The 18141-nt window shown below is 38.6% G+C and overlaps 1 protein-coding gene across 2 annotated transcripts in view; it reads left to right on the top strand.

Annotated features, from left to right (window-relative positions):
- Positions 1-17643, top strand: part of plxna1b (plexin A1b) — a 225658-nt gene extending 208015 nt beyond the window's left edge. Inside the window, exons 23-32 of one of the 2 annotated variants that reach the window (XM_077572438.1) lie at positions 1895-1961; positions 4111-4257; positions 4433-4592; positions 4747-4850; positions 5638-5734; positions 6285-6475; positions 11663-11832; positions 13062-13274; positions 13354-13504; positions 15470-17643. In XM_077572438.1, the coding sequence (XP_077428564.1) occupies positions 1895-1961; positions 4111-4257; positions 4433-4592; positions 4747-4850; positions 5638-5734; positions 6285-6475; positions 11663-11832; positions 13062-13274; positions 13354-13504; positions 15470-15565 (1396 nt within the window). In that variant the 3' untranslated portion in view covers positions 15566-17643. Of the gene's footprint in view, positions 1-1894; positions 1962-4110; positions 4258-4432; positions 4593-4746; positions 4851-5637; positions 5747-6284; positions 6476-11662; positions 11833-13061; positions 13275-13353; positions 13505-15469 lie in introns of both variants that reach the window. The other variant, XM_077572437.1, reaches the window with a different exon arrangement.
- The last annotated feature ends 498 nt before the right edge of the window (positions 17644-18141 follow it).

The raw sequence follows: 18141 nt of genomic DNA, 5'->3' as shown, positions 1-18141 counted from the left end.
TAATAGAAACCGGGAATATGGCCCAGTTAGTTACTGCGCATCTATTTAAAGACAAAACCAAGGAATGAATAATTAAACAGCACTAGCGACAAGGAAGTGTTAAAGACAGCAAGTAGAAATCGGTGGTGGGGTGTAAATGAAAGAAATATGGAGGTGTTTTCCCTATCTAATTGTTTTCCTTGTCTATACTATAGGATAGTGAGTAGACAAAGGGCTCTGCCATCTAATAATGCAGCAATAACTGATTTGATCAAAAATGTTAATTGATATTCACCAAGGTTATTTTAGTAAACAAAAACTAATGGAATAACTAAAACTAAAATAAAGTTTTAAAAAAACGTTTTCGTTAACTAAATGAAATAAAAACGAAAAAAAAATGAGAAAATGTCCTTTGTTTTAGTCTTTGATAATTAATTTAATACATGAGCCATGGGGGTTTATTTTAAATGTGATTTTATGTATATTTATTTAGATATTAACCAGAACAAGGATATTTAAAAGTATGTCACACAGAAATGACATAATCGAGCACCAGCCAATAAAAAAGCACCTTCCGATGATGTCGCTCCTAGGTGACAATTTTGCGTGCTTGACTTTTGGCTCCAATGGATTGACTCGCCTGCTTTTTCATTTAACTCAGCCGAAATACAATGCTAGGTAAGAAATGTGTTACTTTTTTGTTATTTTGCCATGGTGTTCGTAGAATGTAGAAATGTTCTATTTTAAATCGCTACTGCCACCAGCTGATGAAAAGTTAAACTGCACATACACTTTTTCACATACAGTACACACCGCACACATGACGCCACATCCGCAGACAGGGCGCAGGAAATTCGAACCCGAATCCACTATTGGCCAGAGGCTTGCAGGAGTACCCATTGTAAACAGGTGTTAATCTACTAATTAGAAGACACTTCAGCCATACATGGTCAAATAACTCTTTTACTGCCACAGGTTATCCAAAAAACAACTCTGACAGTGCCAGATGGTGCAGAATATTGTGTACTTTGACTATACAAACATGCTGCGTAGCGTTCCATTCTTTCATTTGAAAAAAATTATGCTTTTACCTTTTTCCGTCCTTTAGTAATCACCATTTGAAAATGGGTAATTTGAGCGACATTGAGCGAAAATTGAAAAAAATGGTGAAAACAAGGTTTTTGTGAAAAGATACATTTTCTGCGCAGCAGTGACTTTGACACTAATATTTTTTCTTTAGTGACGCTCTGTGAATTAGATTTAATTTGACAAAGACTTTGATCTTTCACGTCATCCTTGAAAACGTTCTATTTCCCAAGATCCGCCATGTTTCACTGCAATTGCATACAATGCTGCCAGCTGCTGGCCGTAGTTAGTGGCTGTTTGTGATTTCACAAGTCCATAGAGTAAGCAGCGCTGTGCAACAACTTCCACTGCCCATTGAGAAAAAAAAACGTAGTAAACGTCAATTAATGTTTTTGGCGGCATTCATTTGAATTTTAGTAAACCTCATTAAACGTTTTTGGCAGTTAAAGAGATAAGGCTACTGTAAAGATATTTTTGAATCAAAAGTTCTATTTCACAGACACACAAGACAGGCACACAAGAAATACACTTTTAAAAGAAAAAAACCTGAAAACTAATACTGAAACTATGTAAAACTAAACTAAAACTAATAAAAACTAACAGAAGCGCCTTCAAAACTAATGAAAACTAACTAAATTTCTAAAACAAAACTCTAAAAAATAAAAACTAACTAAAATGAAAATTCCAAAACTATAATAACCCTGATATCCACACACTGTAGTCGAGGAGGCATGTTATCAAATAAAGGTACACTTGGAAATTATGTTTAAATGTTCTGAGTTTCAATTTTCAGCTTGTCTCATTCTTTTCTCTTCCTTGTCTTTCTTAGGACCGAGTCAGTGGCTGAGAAGATGCTCACCAACTGGTTCACCTTCCTGCTTTACAAGTTCCTCAAGGTAAAAAAATGCTCTCTCACACCCACAGGCACACATGTTTTGGAGTGATTCCGCTTGCAGTAGAGTAAATCCCCAGTACCACGCACAGCTGCACCATTAGATAAGGCACAGGCCACTGGCTACCTTTCGTTTACCTCCGCCTTTCATTTGGTCATTGCCCCCCTCTCTTCCAAATGGAGGAATTGATGGGGTCTGAAGCTGTGTTCAGACGCACTCGCTCGCTCGTGTTGTTGTTACTGCCAAAGCTTTTCACCAGATTCTCTTCGTGTCCATCACTTCATTATTTTACAGCCAGAATTTGTTTGTGGGTTTACCTTTGTGAATATGCGAGGTAAGCTGTCTGTTCATCTCACTTTGAATTCTTCTTGGATGCAGAATCAGAGAGAATTGTGGAGGCTTAAATTTTAATTTCTCCCCTACTTTACACTTTTTTACATGTGCATTTTATATTCAAATATTGCCGCATTTAATCAGTACATCGTAAACTGGCATTTGGGTGAACGGTGACCCATTAAAAACCTCCAGGTTTTCCAAGGAAAACAGTAGATGGACAAATGTCGACAAATTCAAAATACCTTCAAGAAAGACCTTTGGTAAATGTTTATTTAGAGGTGATAAAATGTGAGAGTAAACATGGGTTAAATGAAAAATGGTGCATAAAAATTCTTGAGAATGTTCTTGCTTTTTCATAAATTACCAGCCCTCCCTTTATCTAACCTTCATGTCAGTGTATATATATATTGTAGATGTAATTTATGTTAACAGAGAGTCATGCCTGAACACAAAATGGCCTTTCGCAATTTGTTTCCAGAAATTTGGGAGCGCAGATATTAGGGATGAGCATTCATCTACTTTTAGTAGAATAGTCCATTTAATTTTTTTAAATATTGTAGGGATGTTCAATACCACTTTTTTACAATACCAGTGTGAGTAATTGACTCTAGAGTAATCACCGATACCAAGTACCGATACCACTAGTATATTTTTATCCATAAATTTTTTCCCCAAAAAAAACACTAACAGATCATTTTAACTTATTTGCTCCCAAAAAACATATAAATACATTCTATTTTAAATGTTTTAAGCGTCCCAAAGACGTATTTATACGTTTTTTTCATGTTTGTTTGTTTTATGCGAGAGCATACAGAAGGCTTTGATGCAGCTTCTGACCTGAAGAGGATGCTTAAAGCAATGGTAGTTAGTACAAAAAACGGCCAACAGGTGGAGATCAACCAGGGCCATGTTGCACACAAGCTTTTATTCCCGGTGTTTGTGAATAATTATGAAACTTAGCTATATTCTAATGCTAATTGGTGCAGAATGGAAACAGATAGAAATACACTTTTTTTCCTGATACAAGAAGAGACTTTAATCATTCTTTTGGTAGGTTCCATGTTTTTATAGCAATAGGACAGAATATTCTGTGGATCTTGCAAAATCAGTCATAATCCAGTAAAACAGTCGGGAGTGATGGGGGTTGCTTCAGTGAAAATGGCTGCGAGTGAATGACTTAAAGAGAGCTGGAGATAATGGTATTAGCCGCTGATGCAAGTGCCGATACCTTGAAATAAGGCCAAGGTATCAGCCCAATACGATACCTGGTATCAATACTCGCCCATGTCTAATTATTTTTAAAGGCGGAACATCTCTATTTTTCAATGCGGAAGTTCCATGTTCCATCCCAAGTACATATCACTATATAATTTGCTTTTATTGCAGTAAGCTCTCTTAGTGTTAAATGGAATGATGCTCCTCATTGGATCGGGAGGTGACAAGCATGAGAGTGCACGAGGGAAACAGAAATCCAAGTCCCGGCATCCCATTGCTCGTTGCCCGTTTGATGCGTCTCACACAACAAAGTGCTTCTCCAAGCGTTTTCACCACTCTGTCATTAACCTTCTTTTAACTTTTCCATCAGTTGCCACTCACTCAGACTTTCTCAAATTTCTCTCTTCTTCGCACACACACGCTTAAACAAAGGGGATTGGATGAGTGTAACAAAATAGTGTCTTGTCAGTTTTCTTCAAGAAGGGCCAAAGCTAATGCCAATTCTAGCAGCCAATACGTTTCCAAATGCATTGCCACAAATATTTCAGCATCTTATACTTTTAAATCTCCATGATCATTTTTTCCTGTCTTGCTGTTGCAGGAGTGTGCTGGTGAGCCGCTCTTCATGCTGTATTGTGCCATGAAGCAGCAAATGGAGAAGGGGCCGATAGATGCAATCACGGGAGAGGCCCGCTACTCCCTCAGCGAGGACAAGCTCATCAGACAGCAGATTGACTACAAAACTTTGGTCAGTGCATTGACTCAGGAAGCAGGAGAAAAAGTCTTGATACCATTTTTTTAAATTATTTGTTTAAATACATATTGAATTATCAATATTAAGTAGACGTATTAATTGTATAGTATGTAGTGTGTGCTTACAAAGTCCCTGCTTTAAATGTTGCCTATGTCTCCTCCATGCATAGACGCTGCACTGTGTGAACCCAGAGAATGAGAACGCTCCTGAGGTGACCGTAAAGAGTCTAAACTGTGACACAGTCACGCAGGTTAAGGAGAAGCTCCTAGATGCCGTTTACAAAGGCACGCCCTACTCTCAGAGGCCAAAGGCCTCCGATATGGACCTGGGTAAGCAGAAGAAGATGACTTTATTGATCCCACAGCAGTGAAAGTCACTAGTTAAAAACTAAAAAAGAAAGAATGTTCTTCTGTATTCATATCTCATCATCCAAAAGTGTAAATATTTAATCATGAAAGGGAATGTTCTGTGTTTGTGTCTCAGAATGGCGACAAGGAAGGATGGCTCGCATCATCCTTCAGGATGAGGATGTGACCACCAAGATTGACAATGACTGGAAGAGACTCAACACTCTGGCTCACTACCAGGTACACCGCTGCTTTCACTCTTCTTCAGTTCTCCACACAGGTTCAGCTAGCTCTTGAATTGGTTGGGGGGGGTTCCCCTGAACTAATTTGCTCCCCAAAAAAATACAAAAACATTCTATTTTAAATGCTGCCATGGTTCCAAAAACGTATTTATACGTTTTTATGTTTTGTTATGCTAGTGCATACAGAAGGCTTAGATGCAGTCTCTGAACTGAACGCTGATAGCAATGGTAGTTATTACAAAAAACGGCCAGCAGGTGGCAGCAGAGTATAAGAGATCAACCAGGGCTATGTTGCAACAAGCTCATTTACCCACAGTTTTAGACATATTGGTGAATAATTATGAAACTTTGCTATATTTTAATGCTTTTAATTCTGTGGGCCTTGCAAAATCAGTCAAAATCCAGTAAAACAGCCGCGAGCAAAGGGGGTTGCTTCTGTGAAAATGGATGGGAGTGAATGAGTTAATAAATAAAGCATATAAATAAATAAACCATTTAAAACAGGATTTTATGTTTACTTGGGTTATTATTTTCCGAGATTTTTAAATTATTTTTATTTTTATTTTTTGGGGGGTGATCTTCGACTAAACTTTAAAAAAAAAAAAAAAAAAAAGTGGGATTTGAGAAGAGATCCCTTTACTTTGTTTTAATGTGTATTACTGTGCTGACAAATTCTTTAAAAAAAAATAAATAATCCTTGACCCTAAATGTTTTTGTGTACAGTAATAAAGACTTAAATGGGATTTTATTTTTGTAGTGGTAACTGAAGTGATCTGTTGTTTCAGGTGACAGATGGCTCCGTGATTGCCCTCGTACCCAAACAGAACTCGGCCTACAACATCTCCAACTCCTCCACATTCACCAAATCGCTCAGCAGATACGGTACGAGAGAAGGTGTGTGTGTGTGTGTGTTTTTTGTGTGTGTCTCCAAGCAAATGCTAATTTCTTCCTGTACAAGCAAACAAATCATGCTGCCTTCTTCTCAACTTTGCAAATCCACTCACACAATGTCAAAGTGAAATGGATTTAGTTGGCGTTTAAATTTAATTGGGCTTAAATTTCTCAAGCGTGTCTTAGCTAAGTGAATGTGTTTCATTTGCAACAGTTTAAGAAGTGATACTTTTTACCGACAGCTCTGAAGCAGACCTCTGATCTTCATTTGTAGCCGTTCAATTTCATCTTAATATAATATCTGAGATCCGACATGGTCCGAAATAGCTCTTTCTATATTTCATGCTTGTGATTTTCTCCTGACATTTGTAACCTCTCAGTATTGACAATAAAAGCATTATTGCACCATGTGATTTAAAATAAGTAAACAAATAAGAGGATTGCAGTCCAGGGAGGAAGCGGGAGTTGAAGCCAGTAGGTGACAGATAAATGTATTATGGGATGAAGTAGTGACGTTTTGACTTTTCATCACTTGTCGCAGAGAGCATGCTGAGAACAGCCAGCAGTCCAGACAGTTTGCGCTCCCGAACGCCAATGATCACACCTGACTTGGAGAGCGGCACCAAACTGTGGCATCTGGTCAAGAACCACGACCACTCGGACCAGAGGGAGGGGGACCGAGGGAGCAAGATGGTCTCTGAGATCTACCTGACCCGGCTGCTGGCCACCAAGGTAAGACGAGGAGCTTTAAGCATCTTGATCTCAAAGCTGACTTCCTCAGCATACCCCTATTGACCTTTGTTTTGTGTTGGTTTCAGAGCTCATTAACATTGCTTATAACCTTTTGCAAAAAAAAAAAAATGTGTGTGTTTTAATTAGTAAATTGACCTTTGACTATTGAGTTGTTTGTTGGTGTTACTGGACTCTCTATTGGTGGCCTCGGGGTTTATAGGCCCAGGCCTTTACCCTGCAATCATTACTCTCCAAATTCTTCCATGGTCTCCAGAATACACTTTCAGCATGCACTTGCTGAGATGTTGTTCTTTAAGCCTGAGCAATACAGCCGACATCCACACGTGTTTCATCCTTGAGTTGTTGAGCCCACAATTTGATTGACAGGCCGTCACTTTTAAATGGTTTCTGGAGCAACAGATGCGACACTGAGATTATTTATTCACAAGTGTTGGGCAAGGTGCTTCCAAAATGTAATATGTTACATATTATTATGGGACTGCTGAGCGTAGCAAGCAAGCAGCACATATTACTATCCTAGAAAAATGGGTTTATTATTTTTATTTTTATTTTTTAATCTTCCACCGATTTTTCCGCTTAAATGCGGCCCGTACCGTAGATCGCACCGGGACAAATGAGGTATCAAACGATGCTCGATCTGACTCGGTGCGGCATTACTTTTCTAGGAATTCCGAGTTACCATGGCGATGCAATTCCCCAAAAACTCCCAAAAAACTCCCATAGGAAATGAATGGAGAAAGGGGGAACAAATTACAGATCAAGCACCTTTTTCCAAGACACGCTGCGCACGCATACGTTATCCGACCGATATGAATTTTAGCTCATTTTGTAGGAATTTTTCCCATCTTTAGCTCAGTGTCAAAATCTTTTTTAAGGAATGTAAGCTCTCCACTCTGTGCGGGTTCAAAGACAGTGAGCAAACAGCAGACAAATAGCCTTCTCCCATTGTTGTGTATTGCAAGTGCCAGAGTGGAGCAATTAACTTTAGAGTGGCGGGAACAAATAAATGTACTTCCAAAAGTTTCACTTCAACTCGTCACCATGGCCACAATCTTTGCTCACTACACATCGAATTCTCACATTTTGTAGTCACGAGTGTCTTCTTTCAGACAAACAAACTTTTATTTGGCTAAGGTGTCATTTAGTACCTTTATTTTCACTTTATGCGAGGACAAGTCGGACAAACTCGCCTATCTCTTCCATGTTAAATTCAGGCGCCTTTCGCTCTTCATTTCTGATAAATCATAAGTTTTCAACCTGCTCTCATTTGGTCATTTTTCATCCGATTGCTCTTCCCTTGCCGTTCTAATGAGCCATTTTTTGAATCTGTATCTCGAACCGTTAAGTCGTGAGAGGCTTTTGTTCAAGGGGTGCGTCTCTCATACAATCTCAATGGAATGTGGGGCGCGTGACGGCTCCAAGTCAAAAATGTGTGTGCGCTCTTAAAGTGACAGTGAGATATTTTTAGTTTCTGTTGATTATGGTTAACTTCCACATTTCTTGACCGATTTTTGTCGTTTAAATTTTAAACTCTTCAGCTCATTTACATTTTTTTAAATACATTTTCAGGGACAGTGAGATACTTTTAGTTGATGTTGATTATGGTTAACTTCCACATTTCTTGAGCGATTCCAGTGGTTTAAATTTTAAACTGTTCAGCTCATTTACAAGAGTCAGCAGTCCCATTCAAAATTTCCGCGGGAATTTTTCTAGTTAATTATGGGACTGCTGAATGCAGCACATATTACTATCCTAGAAAATGGGTTTATTATGGGACTGCTGAGCGGAGCAAGCTCCTAGAAAATGGGTTTATTTTTCTTTCTTTTTTTTCTTTTTTATTCTTCCACGAATTTTCCCGCAAGAATGCGGCCCGTACCGTAGATCGCACCGGCACGAATGATGTATCAAACGATGCGGCTCGATCTGACTCGGTGCAGCATTATTTTTCTAGGAATTCCGAGTTACCATGGCGACGCAATTCCCCAAAAACTCCCCAAAAAAGTCCCATAGGAAATGAATGGAGAAAGGGGGAACAAATCACAGATCAAGCACCTTTTTCCAAGACACCCTGCGTGCGCATACGTTAACCGATCTATATGAATTTTAGCTCATTTTGTAGCAATTTTTCCCATCTTTAGCTCAGTGTCGAAATTTAGTTTAAGGAATGAAAGCTCTCCCCCCTGTGCGGGCTCAAAGACAGTGAGTGAAATAGCCTTCTTACATTGGTGTCTATTGCAAGTGCCAGAGTGAAGCAATTAGCCTCGAAGTGCCGGGAACCAAAAAATCTATTTCCAAAAGTTTCACTTCAACTTGTCACCATGGCCACAATCTTTGCTCACTAGACATCCAATTCTCACATTTTGTAGTGACAAGTCTCTTCTTTCAGACAAACTAACTTTTATTTGGCTAAGGTGTCATTTAGTACCTTTATTTTCACTTTAAGCGAGGAGAAGGCGGACTTTTATTCGCCTGTCTTTTCCATGTTAATTTCGGAGCCTTTCACTCTTCATTTCTGATAAATCATAAGTTTTCAACCTGCTCTCATTTAGTCATTTTTCATCTGATTAAAAAAATGAGAACATGCTGGTGTTCTCCAAAACCTTGCCGTTCTAATGAGCCATTTCTTGAATCTGTATCTTGAACCGTTAAGTCGTGAGAGGCTTTTGTTCGAGGTGTGCGTCTCTCATACAATATCAATGGAATGTGGGTGAGCGACATCTCCAGTATGTTAAAGTTCCAATGTGTGTGCATGAATGTGCATGTTTCTTAAAGGGACAGTAAGATACTTTTAGTTTATGTTGATTATGGTTAACTTCCACATTTCTTGACCGATTCCAGTCATTTAAATTTTAAACTGTTCAGCTCATTTACATTTTTTTTAAAACATTTTCAGGGACAGTGAGATACTTTTAGTCTATGTTGATTATGGTTAACTTCCACATTTCTTGACCAATTCCAGTCGTTTAAATTTTAAACTGTTCAGCTCATTTACATTTTTTTTTTATGGACAGTAAGATACTTTTAGTTTATGTTGATTATGGTTAACTTCCACATTTCTTGACCGATTCCAGTCGTTTGAATTTTAAACTGTTCAGCTCATTTACAAGAGTCAGTAGTCCCATTCAAAATTTCCGCGGGAATTTTTCTAGTTGTTATTTGGCATCGGCCCTTTTACTAATCTGAAGGCCGATAAATTGTCATCTCACTGAGCCACGAATGCTTGTGAACGTAGCGAATTTAGGGTTTTCATCAGGATTTGTAAGAAGTTCACAGACCGGTTTTAAATTTGCTACGTTTGCATGCATTTGTCGCTCAGTGACATACAGGGAACTTTTTATTTATAGATTTATTAAAATTTTCACATTACCGTACTTAATAAAAGATGATGCTGACACTTAACCTGACAATAGCCAGATTGATAATTATGATTCACTCCAGGGAGTTCTCCACAATATCAATTTGGGGATTTGCCTTCCGCTGTTCAAAATTCAACGGTGAGTAATTCTGCGAGAAAAGAATTAATTGCAGCGTCCATTTGATTAGTTTGTTTCCCACGGTGTTGGTGGAATCGGTGCTTCCTGGTTTCGTCACAGCTGCATATCAGGCCCCAAACACAATGTCGCTCTGTGATTGGTCGGTGGAAATCAACTAGCTCGGTACAAGATGCATTCTCCAGAGTTTTTTGAACTCATAAATACCGCAAGAAAAGGTTAGCAGACACCGCAAAATTTTATTGTTAACATTTTTTTTTAATTGTTAAAATTAAGAAATTATGTTGGAATTTTGGAAAACTTTATTTGCAGTAGAAAACGTAAGTGTTATTTTCTTGCTTAGTTTTAAATTTAGTTTCTCTGCAATTTTCTATAATTTTTAAACAAAGCTGTCTAATTTTTATTTATTTAAAACTAAAAGAAAAACTTTCAAAATATTGAAAATTTTAAAAGTTGTTTTAATAAACATGCTCAATGGCACAACATTTTGAGGCAAATATTTCCTCTTTTACTGCAAATGAATATTGATTATTGTCCTCTTTGACTACTAATAATCAGTATCAGTATCGGCCCTGAAAAAAACATATCGGTCTATCACTATATTTTACAGCATTAGTCTTTGAATTATGTCACATTACTTCTGCATTTATGCCAAAACAACTGATTTCAAATGATACAACTTTCCACGTATCCATCCATTTTCAATGTTTCAATGTCAAATGTTGCAGCTCAAATGTAACTGACGTAAAGGATGTATTTCTTGAACGTCCATCCATCTGTTTTCTGTAACACTTTTGCTTTTTGTCATACTGAGATGTGATGTACCCGCTTTGCCACTCAAAATCAGGAAATGTGATTGTCTCCTGATTTGACGTTGAGCAGCCAAAGTTGTGACATGCAAGGTTTCCAATTGGAAGAAAGCCGCACATGTACACAGACGTGTCGACACTTTCCCGCGGCCTGCCAACAATGTTGCGCTAAGCATTCCTCAGTGACTCAGCTCACCCCGATACTTCCTGTCTCCTGATGTTTCCACTCATTAGCTGCACATTCCCCATTGTTCACGCACCACGATGAACACAATCTGGGCTGCCTCAATCAGGAAATCATTAACAAGGGAAGGCAATGAGTTTGCAGTTTGTTCTTACTTATGACATCCCCGCTGCTTTGTGGGTTTAGGAAGTGTGAACGGATTAAAAGAAGCTTTTGTAAAATGTGGCCAGGATGTTTGAAGAAAACAGTTTGTGAAAACTTGAGGACAATATCACATCACTTCAACATCAGAGGTACTTTTGAGGAATGAAAAATTCCATGTGTTTGATGTGATGAAAACAAAAGAGAGAGAAAAAAAAACATTGTAAAACAGCCTTAGGCTGAACTCTCATTGGGAGCCATCTGAATTACTCAAAAGCAGGCTGAGCACTCGGCACGTCATGAAGTTGGGATAGTCAAAAGAAAGCACACGCAAACACCTGCCAGTGACAGCCGTCGCCTACAGCCACACCATTAACCAAGATGGCATGCCTAATTAAAGATTGCTTTTCCTTCATTTCTGTGTAACCGTTTCACCCATCCATGTCTCATCTCTCACTAATCCGAACCTGAACTGACAGCAAGTTTGCCATTTGATCATTTGATTTCTCTTATTGAATCCTACTGCAATGCTCTTCCTTAGGGAACGCTCCAAAAGTTTGTGGACGACCTGTTTGAGACCATCTTCAGCACCGCCCACAGAGGCAGCGCCTTGCCGCTCGCCATCAAATACATGTTTGACTTCCTGGACGAACAGGCCGACAAACACTCCATTTCGGACTCAGACGTCCGGCACACTTGGAAGAGCAACTGGTGAGTTTGTATGCACAGTGCAGACGGGAGGGCCTGTTTTATATCTTGTTATTATCATGACGATGATGAGTGTTTGTTGAGCATCGTCTAAGCACTCCCTAAAAAAAAAAAAAAAAAAAAGTTTTCTACCTTTCAGAGGCCGATGTCATGTCAAATATACAGCTAATGTTTTTTCATATTAGGGATGTCAAAATTAGTGTGTTAATTTTGAGCTAATTTAAAGTTCCTTGAACGCCACCAATTTTTAGAACGTGCAATTAATAACCGCCCCTTACGTGGAAAGCCTGTACCTAGGGAATTCCAGTCGCACCGCAGCAAACACGTCCACGTCAAAATTTAGCAGTAATAAATTTAATAGTAACGCATATATTTGTGAAGACTGGGGTCAAGTTGTATTTTACAATTTAAAAAATGTGCAGAATTTCTCAAGTTTCTCATGTTAAAGATTATATAGCTATAAATGCACTGAGCTGTCACCGTCTTACAAATGCAATTATGCTATCTAGTGCCAGAAAAATGACCTCAACACAAATCAATATCACACTCGTTTTTTTGCAGTACTTCTTTTCAATTTTAACTCCATTTTATGAATTATTATGATATTATTGTATCAATGACTAAAAGATGCAGCCATATTTCTATTAGTTTGATTTTTTTCACCTTTATGATAACAAGAGTATAACACTTTTCATCATCACAATTTTATTTTACATTTTAGTGTACATTTAGTACAGATATAAAATTTGCGATTAACCGTGAGTTAACTATTGAAGTCATGCGATTAAATAGGATTAAAAAATGTAATTGCCTGACACCCCTATTTTATATCCACTGTTAAAAGTTCATAAAATGTCACAGACTAAAAGTTAACTCATTTGCTCCCAAAAAAGTAAAATATGTTCTATTTTAAATGTTTTAAGTGTCCCAAAGACATAATTATACGTTTTTTAATGGGGTTTTTTATGCTAGCGCATACAGAAGGCTTTGATGCATCCTTTCAACTGCAAAGAATGGTTGAAGAAATTGTAGTTATTACACAAACGGCCAGCAGGTGGCAGCACAATTATTATGCAGTGAGCATTCTTAGGAACCGGGAAGCTACAAAACAATAATTTTATATTGTGTGTAAAAAAAAGTATTTAGTCGAGGTCTGTGTGTGGCTTCTTTAAACCTGCAGCAACTGGAGACATTTTTAACAGTGTAATTGTTTTCTCTGTCCATCCTTGCAGCCTTCCTCTGCGCTTCTGGGTGAACGTGATCAAGAACCCGCAGTTCGTGTTCGACATCCACAAGAACAGCATTACAGACGCCTGTTTGTCTGTGGTGGCGCAGACCTTCATGGACTCCTGTTCAACGTCCGAGCATAAATTAGGGAAGGACTCACCATCCAACAAGCTGCTTTACGCGAAAGACATCCCCAACTACAAGAACTGGGTGGAGAGGTTCGTCAGATGTGGCCTGTGGGCCTCAGACAGACTTGTAGCGAGTAAATGGGCTCACTTGTGGTTTGTATTTGCGCAGGTACTACTCTGATATCTCGAGGATGTCGGCCATCAGTGACCAGGACATGAGTGCCTACCTGGCGGAGCAGTCGCGACTGCACGCCAACCAGTTTAACAGCATGTCTGCCCTCCACGAGATCTACTCTTACATTGTCAAGTATAAGGACGAGGTGAGAGCTAACGTCCAGTTACGACAAATCTGATGGAATCAAGCAACAGCAAGAGGTCACATCAGTTTAATTCAAACTGCTTGTTAAGCTGCACTGCTTACTCTTTAAACTTCCTCTTAAACGTCAGCTAAAAAAAAAAAACAATATGCAAACAGGTGCATTCCAAACTGTTTATGTACAGATAACTGTAGATTCACTCCACAGAATGAAATATTTTATTTTAAATGATAATTTTTCAAATCATGTTCGTTATATTTTATAGGTAATGAAAACCCGAAATTGACCTTCTCAAGAAATTTGAATAATAATCAAAATTACCAGAAAATGGTCTTCTGAAAAGTATTTTTAATGTGTTTAAAAGGAGTCTATTTAATGAGTTTTACTTGTTGAATTCTTCAAATTAATGAAACAAATTGGGTTTTCTATGATCTTAAAATGTATTGAGAAGGGTCTATATGGAAACAATAATTACAATTGGCGCACAGTGTCTATTAGAGTATTTTGAAAAAGTGCTGTATTTTCTTATAGACATCCACACCATGTAAAGCGAGTTCTTCCAATTATTCCCAAATATAGCGAACATCAAACAAAAATAGATTTAAATGAAAGAGATATTAATTATTATTTTATTTATTTTTATTTTTACACCAAAAAATGTGACAGTCATCCTAGAACACACTAAAAAGAGTTATTGGGCCACTGAAAGAAAAAAAAATGCTAATACAGGTTTCTACGTTAAGCTTTTTCGGGTGGTGGCTCTACAAGAACCAGCACATCGCTAATCTTGGGCTAGAGGCAAGGCAAGTGCAAAAAATATAAATTCAATACAACAGCGTGCCAGAGTAGCGCCCAACCAGTTTCCACACAAACTGTAGTGTCTGTAGTGTCGTCTGAACACTTGGTGGCACACTGGGTCACACCCACATAATGACGTACTTCATAGACAGCCGAAGAAAAGAGCCACGGAGGGATTCTTTAGTTTCATGTGCTAACTTTGAATCAAAGCTGTTGATAAAATGAATACAAGACTAATTGCTGAGAATGCTGCAAGATCATCAAACTCAATATCCACTACAGGCACAGACAGCGACCCCCACCCGATTTAAAACTATTTCCGGTGATAGAAGACTTTTATTTGCCGTGATTTGAACGCAACAAGCTAGATGCTATGCTCACCGCTACGAACTGCCCGCCCGCCTGAGCTACATTGACTACAACACAAACGCACCCCCTTCGCTTTTGTTGTGGATGTTTTTCAGCACGCAGACAGGACAAACAACAACGCAACAGGCACTTTTTTTTCTACAGACATTTCTTGGAATGGAAGTAGTGGATATTAGAATTTAAGACTTGGATAAATACATTTTTAGACTTGGGATGAAAATATGGGCGTTTTATAAGACATTTAAGGCCTCAAATTTAAGTTTCAGAATTTTAGACTTTTTTTTAGACCCCACGGGGGAACCCTGAATCGATTGAATGATATATTTGCATTATACATACATACTATACATTAATCGATTCTAAAAAATATTCAATAGTGGCAACACTATTTTTTTCCATGTAAAATCTACCAAGAATTGTGAAGTGTGGTTGAAAATGGAAGGAAAAGGTAAAGCCTAACAAACGTTTCTTTCTCCAAAGTAGAGAAGATTCTCCACATCCTGAAGTATTTGGACAAAATTGTAAATTATGCCTGAGTAAATAGAAGCAAAAACCGTTTAGTAGTTGTAAAGGTGAGAGATCTCGAATTAGCTGAAAGTTTGTTTCCCTTGATCTGTCTAATGAAGACTTTTTGAGGAAATCAGTTGTGGCCTTTCCCTTCCATTTCCAAGCTCACCTCAAAAAGAAAATGTGAGCGGTGAAGGGAAAATTGTTGGTTGGTTGATTTTACGTGTGCTGACCCGTACGAGCGAGTTGCAGTTGCGCCGTCCTCCCTCATCCTGCTCCCTTCTCCATCTTCAGATCTTGTCGGCGCTGGAGCGGGACGAGCAGGCGAGGAGGCAGCGGCTGCGGAGCAAGCTGGAGCAGGTCATCGACACAATGGCCCTGACCAGCTGAGGATCATCCCGCGCCGCCGTCCATCCGTCCGTCTCCCACCCTCACAGACAACAAAGCAACCCCCCCTGACAACACAAGAAACTGCAAAAGCATCCCTGGCGGTATTCTGCAAAACGGAGGCGGAGATGGGCGCATCTGTCGTGTGCTCGTGTTGTGTGAGAGAGCGGACATTTTCACACACGTCGTTGATGGAGGAGAGCATGTCAGTGAGAGCATTTTGCTTCCTGTAGATGTTTTGGGAAAGAAGTCGTCCATGCTGCAGCACAATGGACAGAAGCTTTGTGGCTGTCGTGTCAGGATGTTGGCTTTGTTTAGTTTTCAATTGTTTTGTAGAAATGTCATCGACTGCCCACATCTCTCGTATTACTGCTGAATTTGCACAATTTACAGAAACGCTACAAAGGAAGAATATATAGATGTTATATATAAATACAGCTACCTTTTTAAAGATTAGGGAGAGAGCAGTGTTTTTTTTCCCTTTTTTTTGGTTTTAATCGAGTCAAAATCCCAAAAATTTGGTAGTTGAAGTGCAAAGAAAAATGCTACAAACAAAAAAAAGAAAGAAAAAAAAGTCGTGCTGTGCCATGTTTCCTTTGAATGTTGTTTAGTGCAAAGACATTTTGTTTGATGGAATGTGATTTGAAATATGCCTCGTGACTGAAATGAAACGTTTGACAAAATGACTCAAGTTAGTTTGGGGGTTGCATTCCACGCGGCCTGGTGAGGTTGGGCGATTCTTAGCCTCATGTTGAAAAAAAGTCAGACGGCGTCTTTCATAGCCTGAAGACACGTTTTCTTCATGTTCCAAATGTTCCTGGCTGAACACGTGTGCTGCGTGTAAATTATCTGAAGGAGGTCATCAATGCTAATAAGCTGCAGATCTTCTTTGCCTCCAGTGGCTTTTAAGACGACCCCCCGCCCCCAACACTCAAGTCAGCTTCTTTTTGACTTGCTGGGGAGAAATCCATTTTTTTTGTTTTCTTGTTTGTTTTTCTGCTTGCCCAAAACCAAACTGTGGTCTGTGTGATGTTTTCATTTGTAAATTGTATACTTTCTCACGTGTTCATTTTGTAATCAGGTTGTTTTTGTTGATTACCAACATGTAAATTGTACATTTGATGGTACGCTGAAGGCAACAAAAAAAAACACACACAAAAAAAACTCTTCAGTTTGCCTGAAGTTCATAAGTACTTGATGGGACCTGAGTGCGGGTCCAAATGATGAACATCTGTGTCTTTGTGATAGAAATGTGACTTTGCTGCTTTAAACTCTTGTCAGTTGTTTTTCTAGCTCATCTTTTAATGCTGATCAAAATTGCTGTGGCTTTTTTTTTTTTTTTTTTTTTTAAGGTCTGCGCTCCTCCCTTAGTGCAAAGTCAACATTACTTTGTTTACATGAGTGAGTGAGATGTGTTGGAACTTCAACTGGATGCATTTGGCCACTCGATAGTTTACTTGCCACACACACTCAACAACTTTGTAATCATGTCAAGATGTTGGCTTGAGAATTTGATTTCCCGTCTGTTAGTATCCTTGATGTTAGCGCTGCCGAAGCACACCAGACGAAAAGTGGCGACCTGACAAAACATTCTGGACTCATTCTCTCTCAGGTTCACGGTCCGCTTGTGTTTTTATTCTTCTTTATGCTTCTTGTTGTTAATCAAGTGACAGCAGGTGCTTCTAATCAAGCATCAATCATGTTTGCACTGTTGGGGCTGATCGTGGACTTGTTCTAAATGTCTTCTAAAGCATGTCAGTCACAACAACGTCATGCTTTTGTAAAACAATCTGGGAAAAAAAAGTCCCATCAGCCGCCTGTTTGATTTTCTGTCCTTATTTTTTCCAAGTCTTCAAACTGAGCTGCATAGCGAGCAACACGAGCAGAAATCCAGTTGAGACCGAGTGGCAAAGGAATTTTAAAAACATTTTTCGTGTCTCAGATTTGAAGCGACTGTCACACACGAGTTTGCAGGTGAACATTCATTGTGTAAATATTCTGTTATTTCCTACTTTGCAGATTTACTACTTGTACATAAACACGCATCAAGGAGAGATTAAACATTTTTTGCTAAATAAAAATGTCTTTTGGTCCCTGAATGATGTGGATGAGTTTGCACTGCAGTCTTGGCGGGGTTGATTTGGACTTGCATTACTTTTTCACATTAACATGGGCCTTTCATTTGTTCACGTCGGTTAGCTTTCTCATCAACTTAGATTTTTCATATTGGATTATTTTTATTATTATTTTTGGGTTGGGTGGGCGGCTGGAAGGGTGGAGCCGTAAAGTGCTTGTTAAAATTACATATTTTTCGCCAACTTGGGCTTTTTTCAAGTAATTTATTTGCATGAATGTTTTTTATTTTCCCTTTTTTTCTGAAATGGGGTTTTACTTTTTATTAACCAGGACCTGTCTTTCTGTTCACAGCATGTTTGAATTTATTTTTTTTTTATTTTTTCCCTCCCCAAATTTTTTTGATTTGTTTTTCCATGTCAACATTGTGTGTTCTCATTCTAACATTTCTTGCATACTTTATAATATAGCTAAAGCTGTCAAACAATAAAACATTTAAATCGGAT

The sequence above is a fragment of the Vanacampus margaritifer genome, chromosome 8 (genome assembly GCF_051991255.1).
Source record: "Vanacampus margaritifer isolate UIUO_Vmar chromosome 8, RoL_Vmar_1.0, whole genome shotgun sequence".
Taxonomy (NCBI): domain Eukaryota; kingdom Metazoa; phylum Chordata; class Actinopteri; order Syngnathiformes; family Syngnathidae; genus Vanacampus; species Vanacampus margaritifer.
This window is presented reverse-complemented; position numbering and strand designations above follow the sequence as displayed.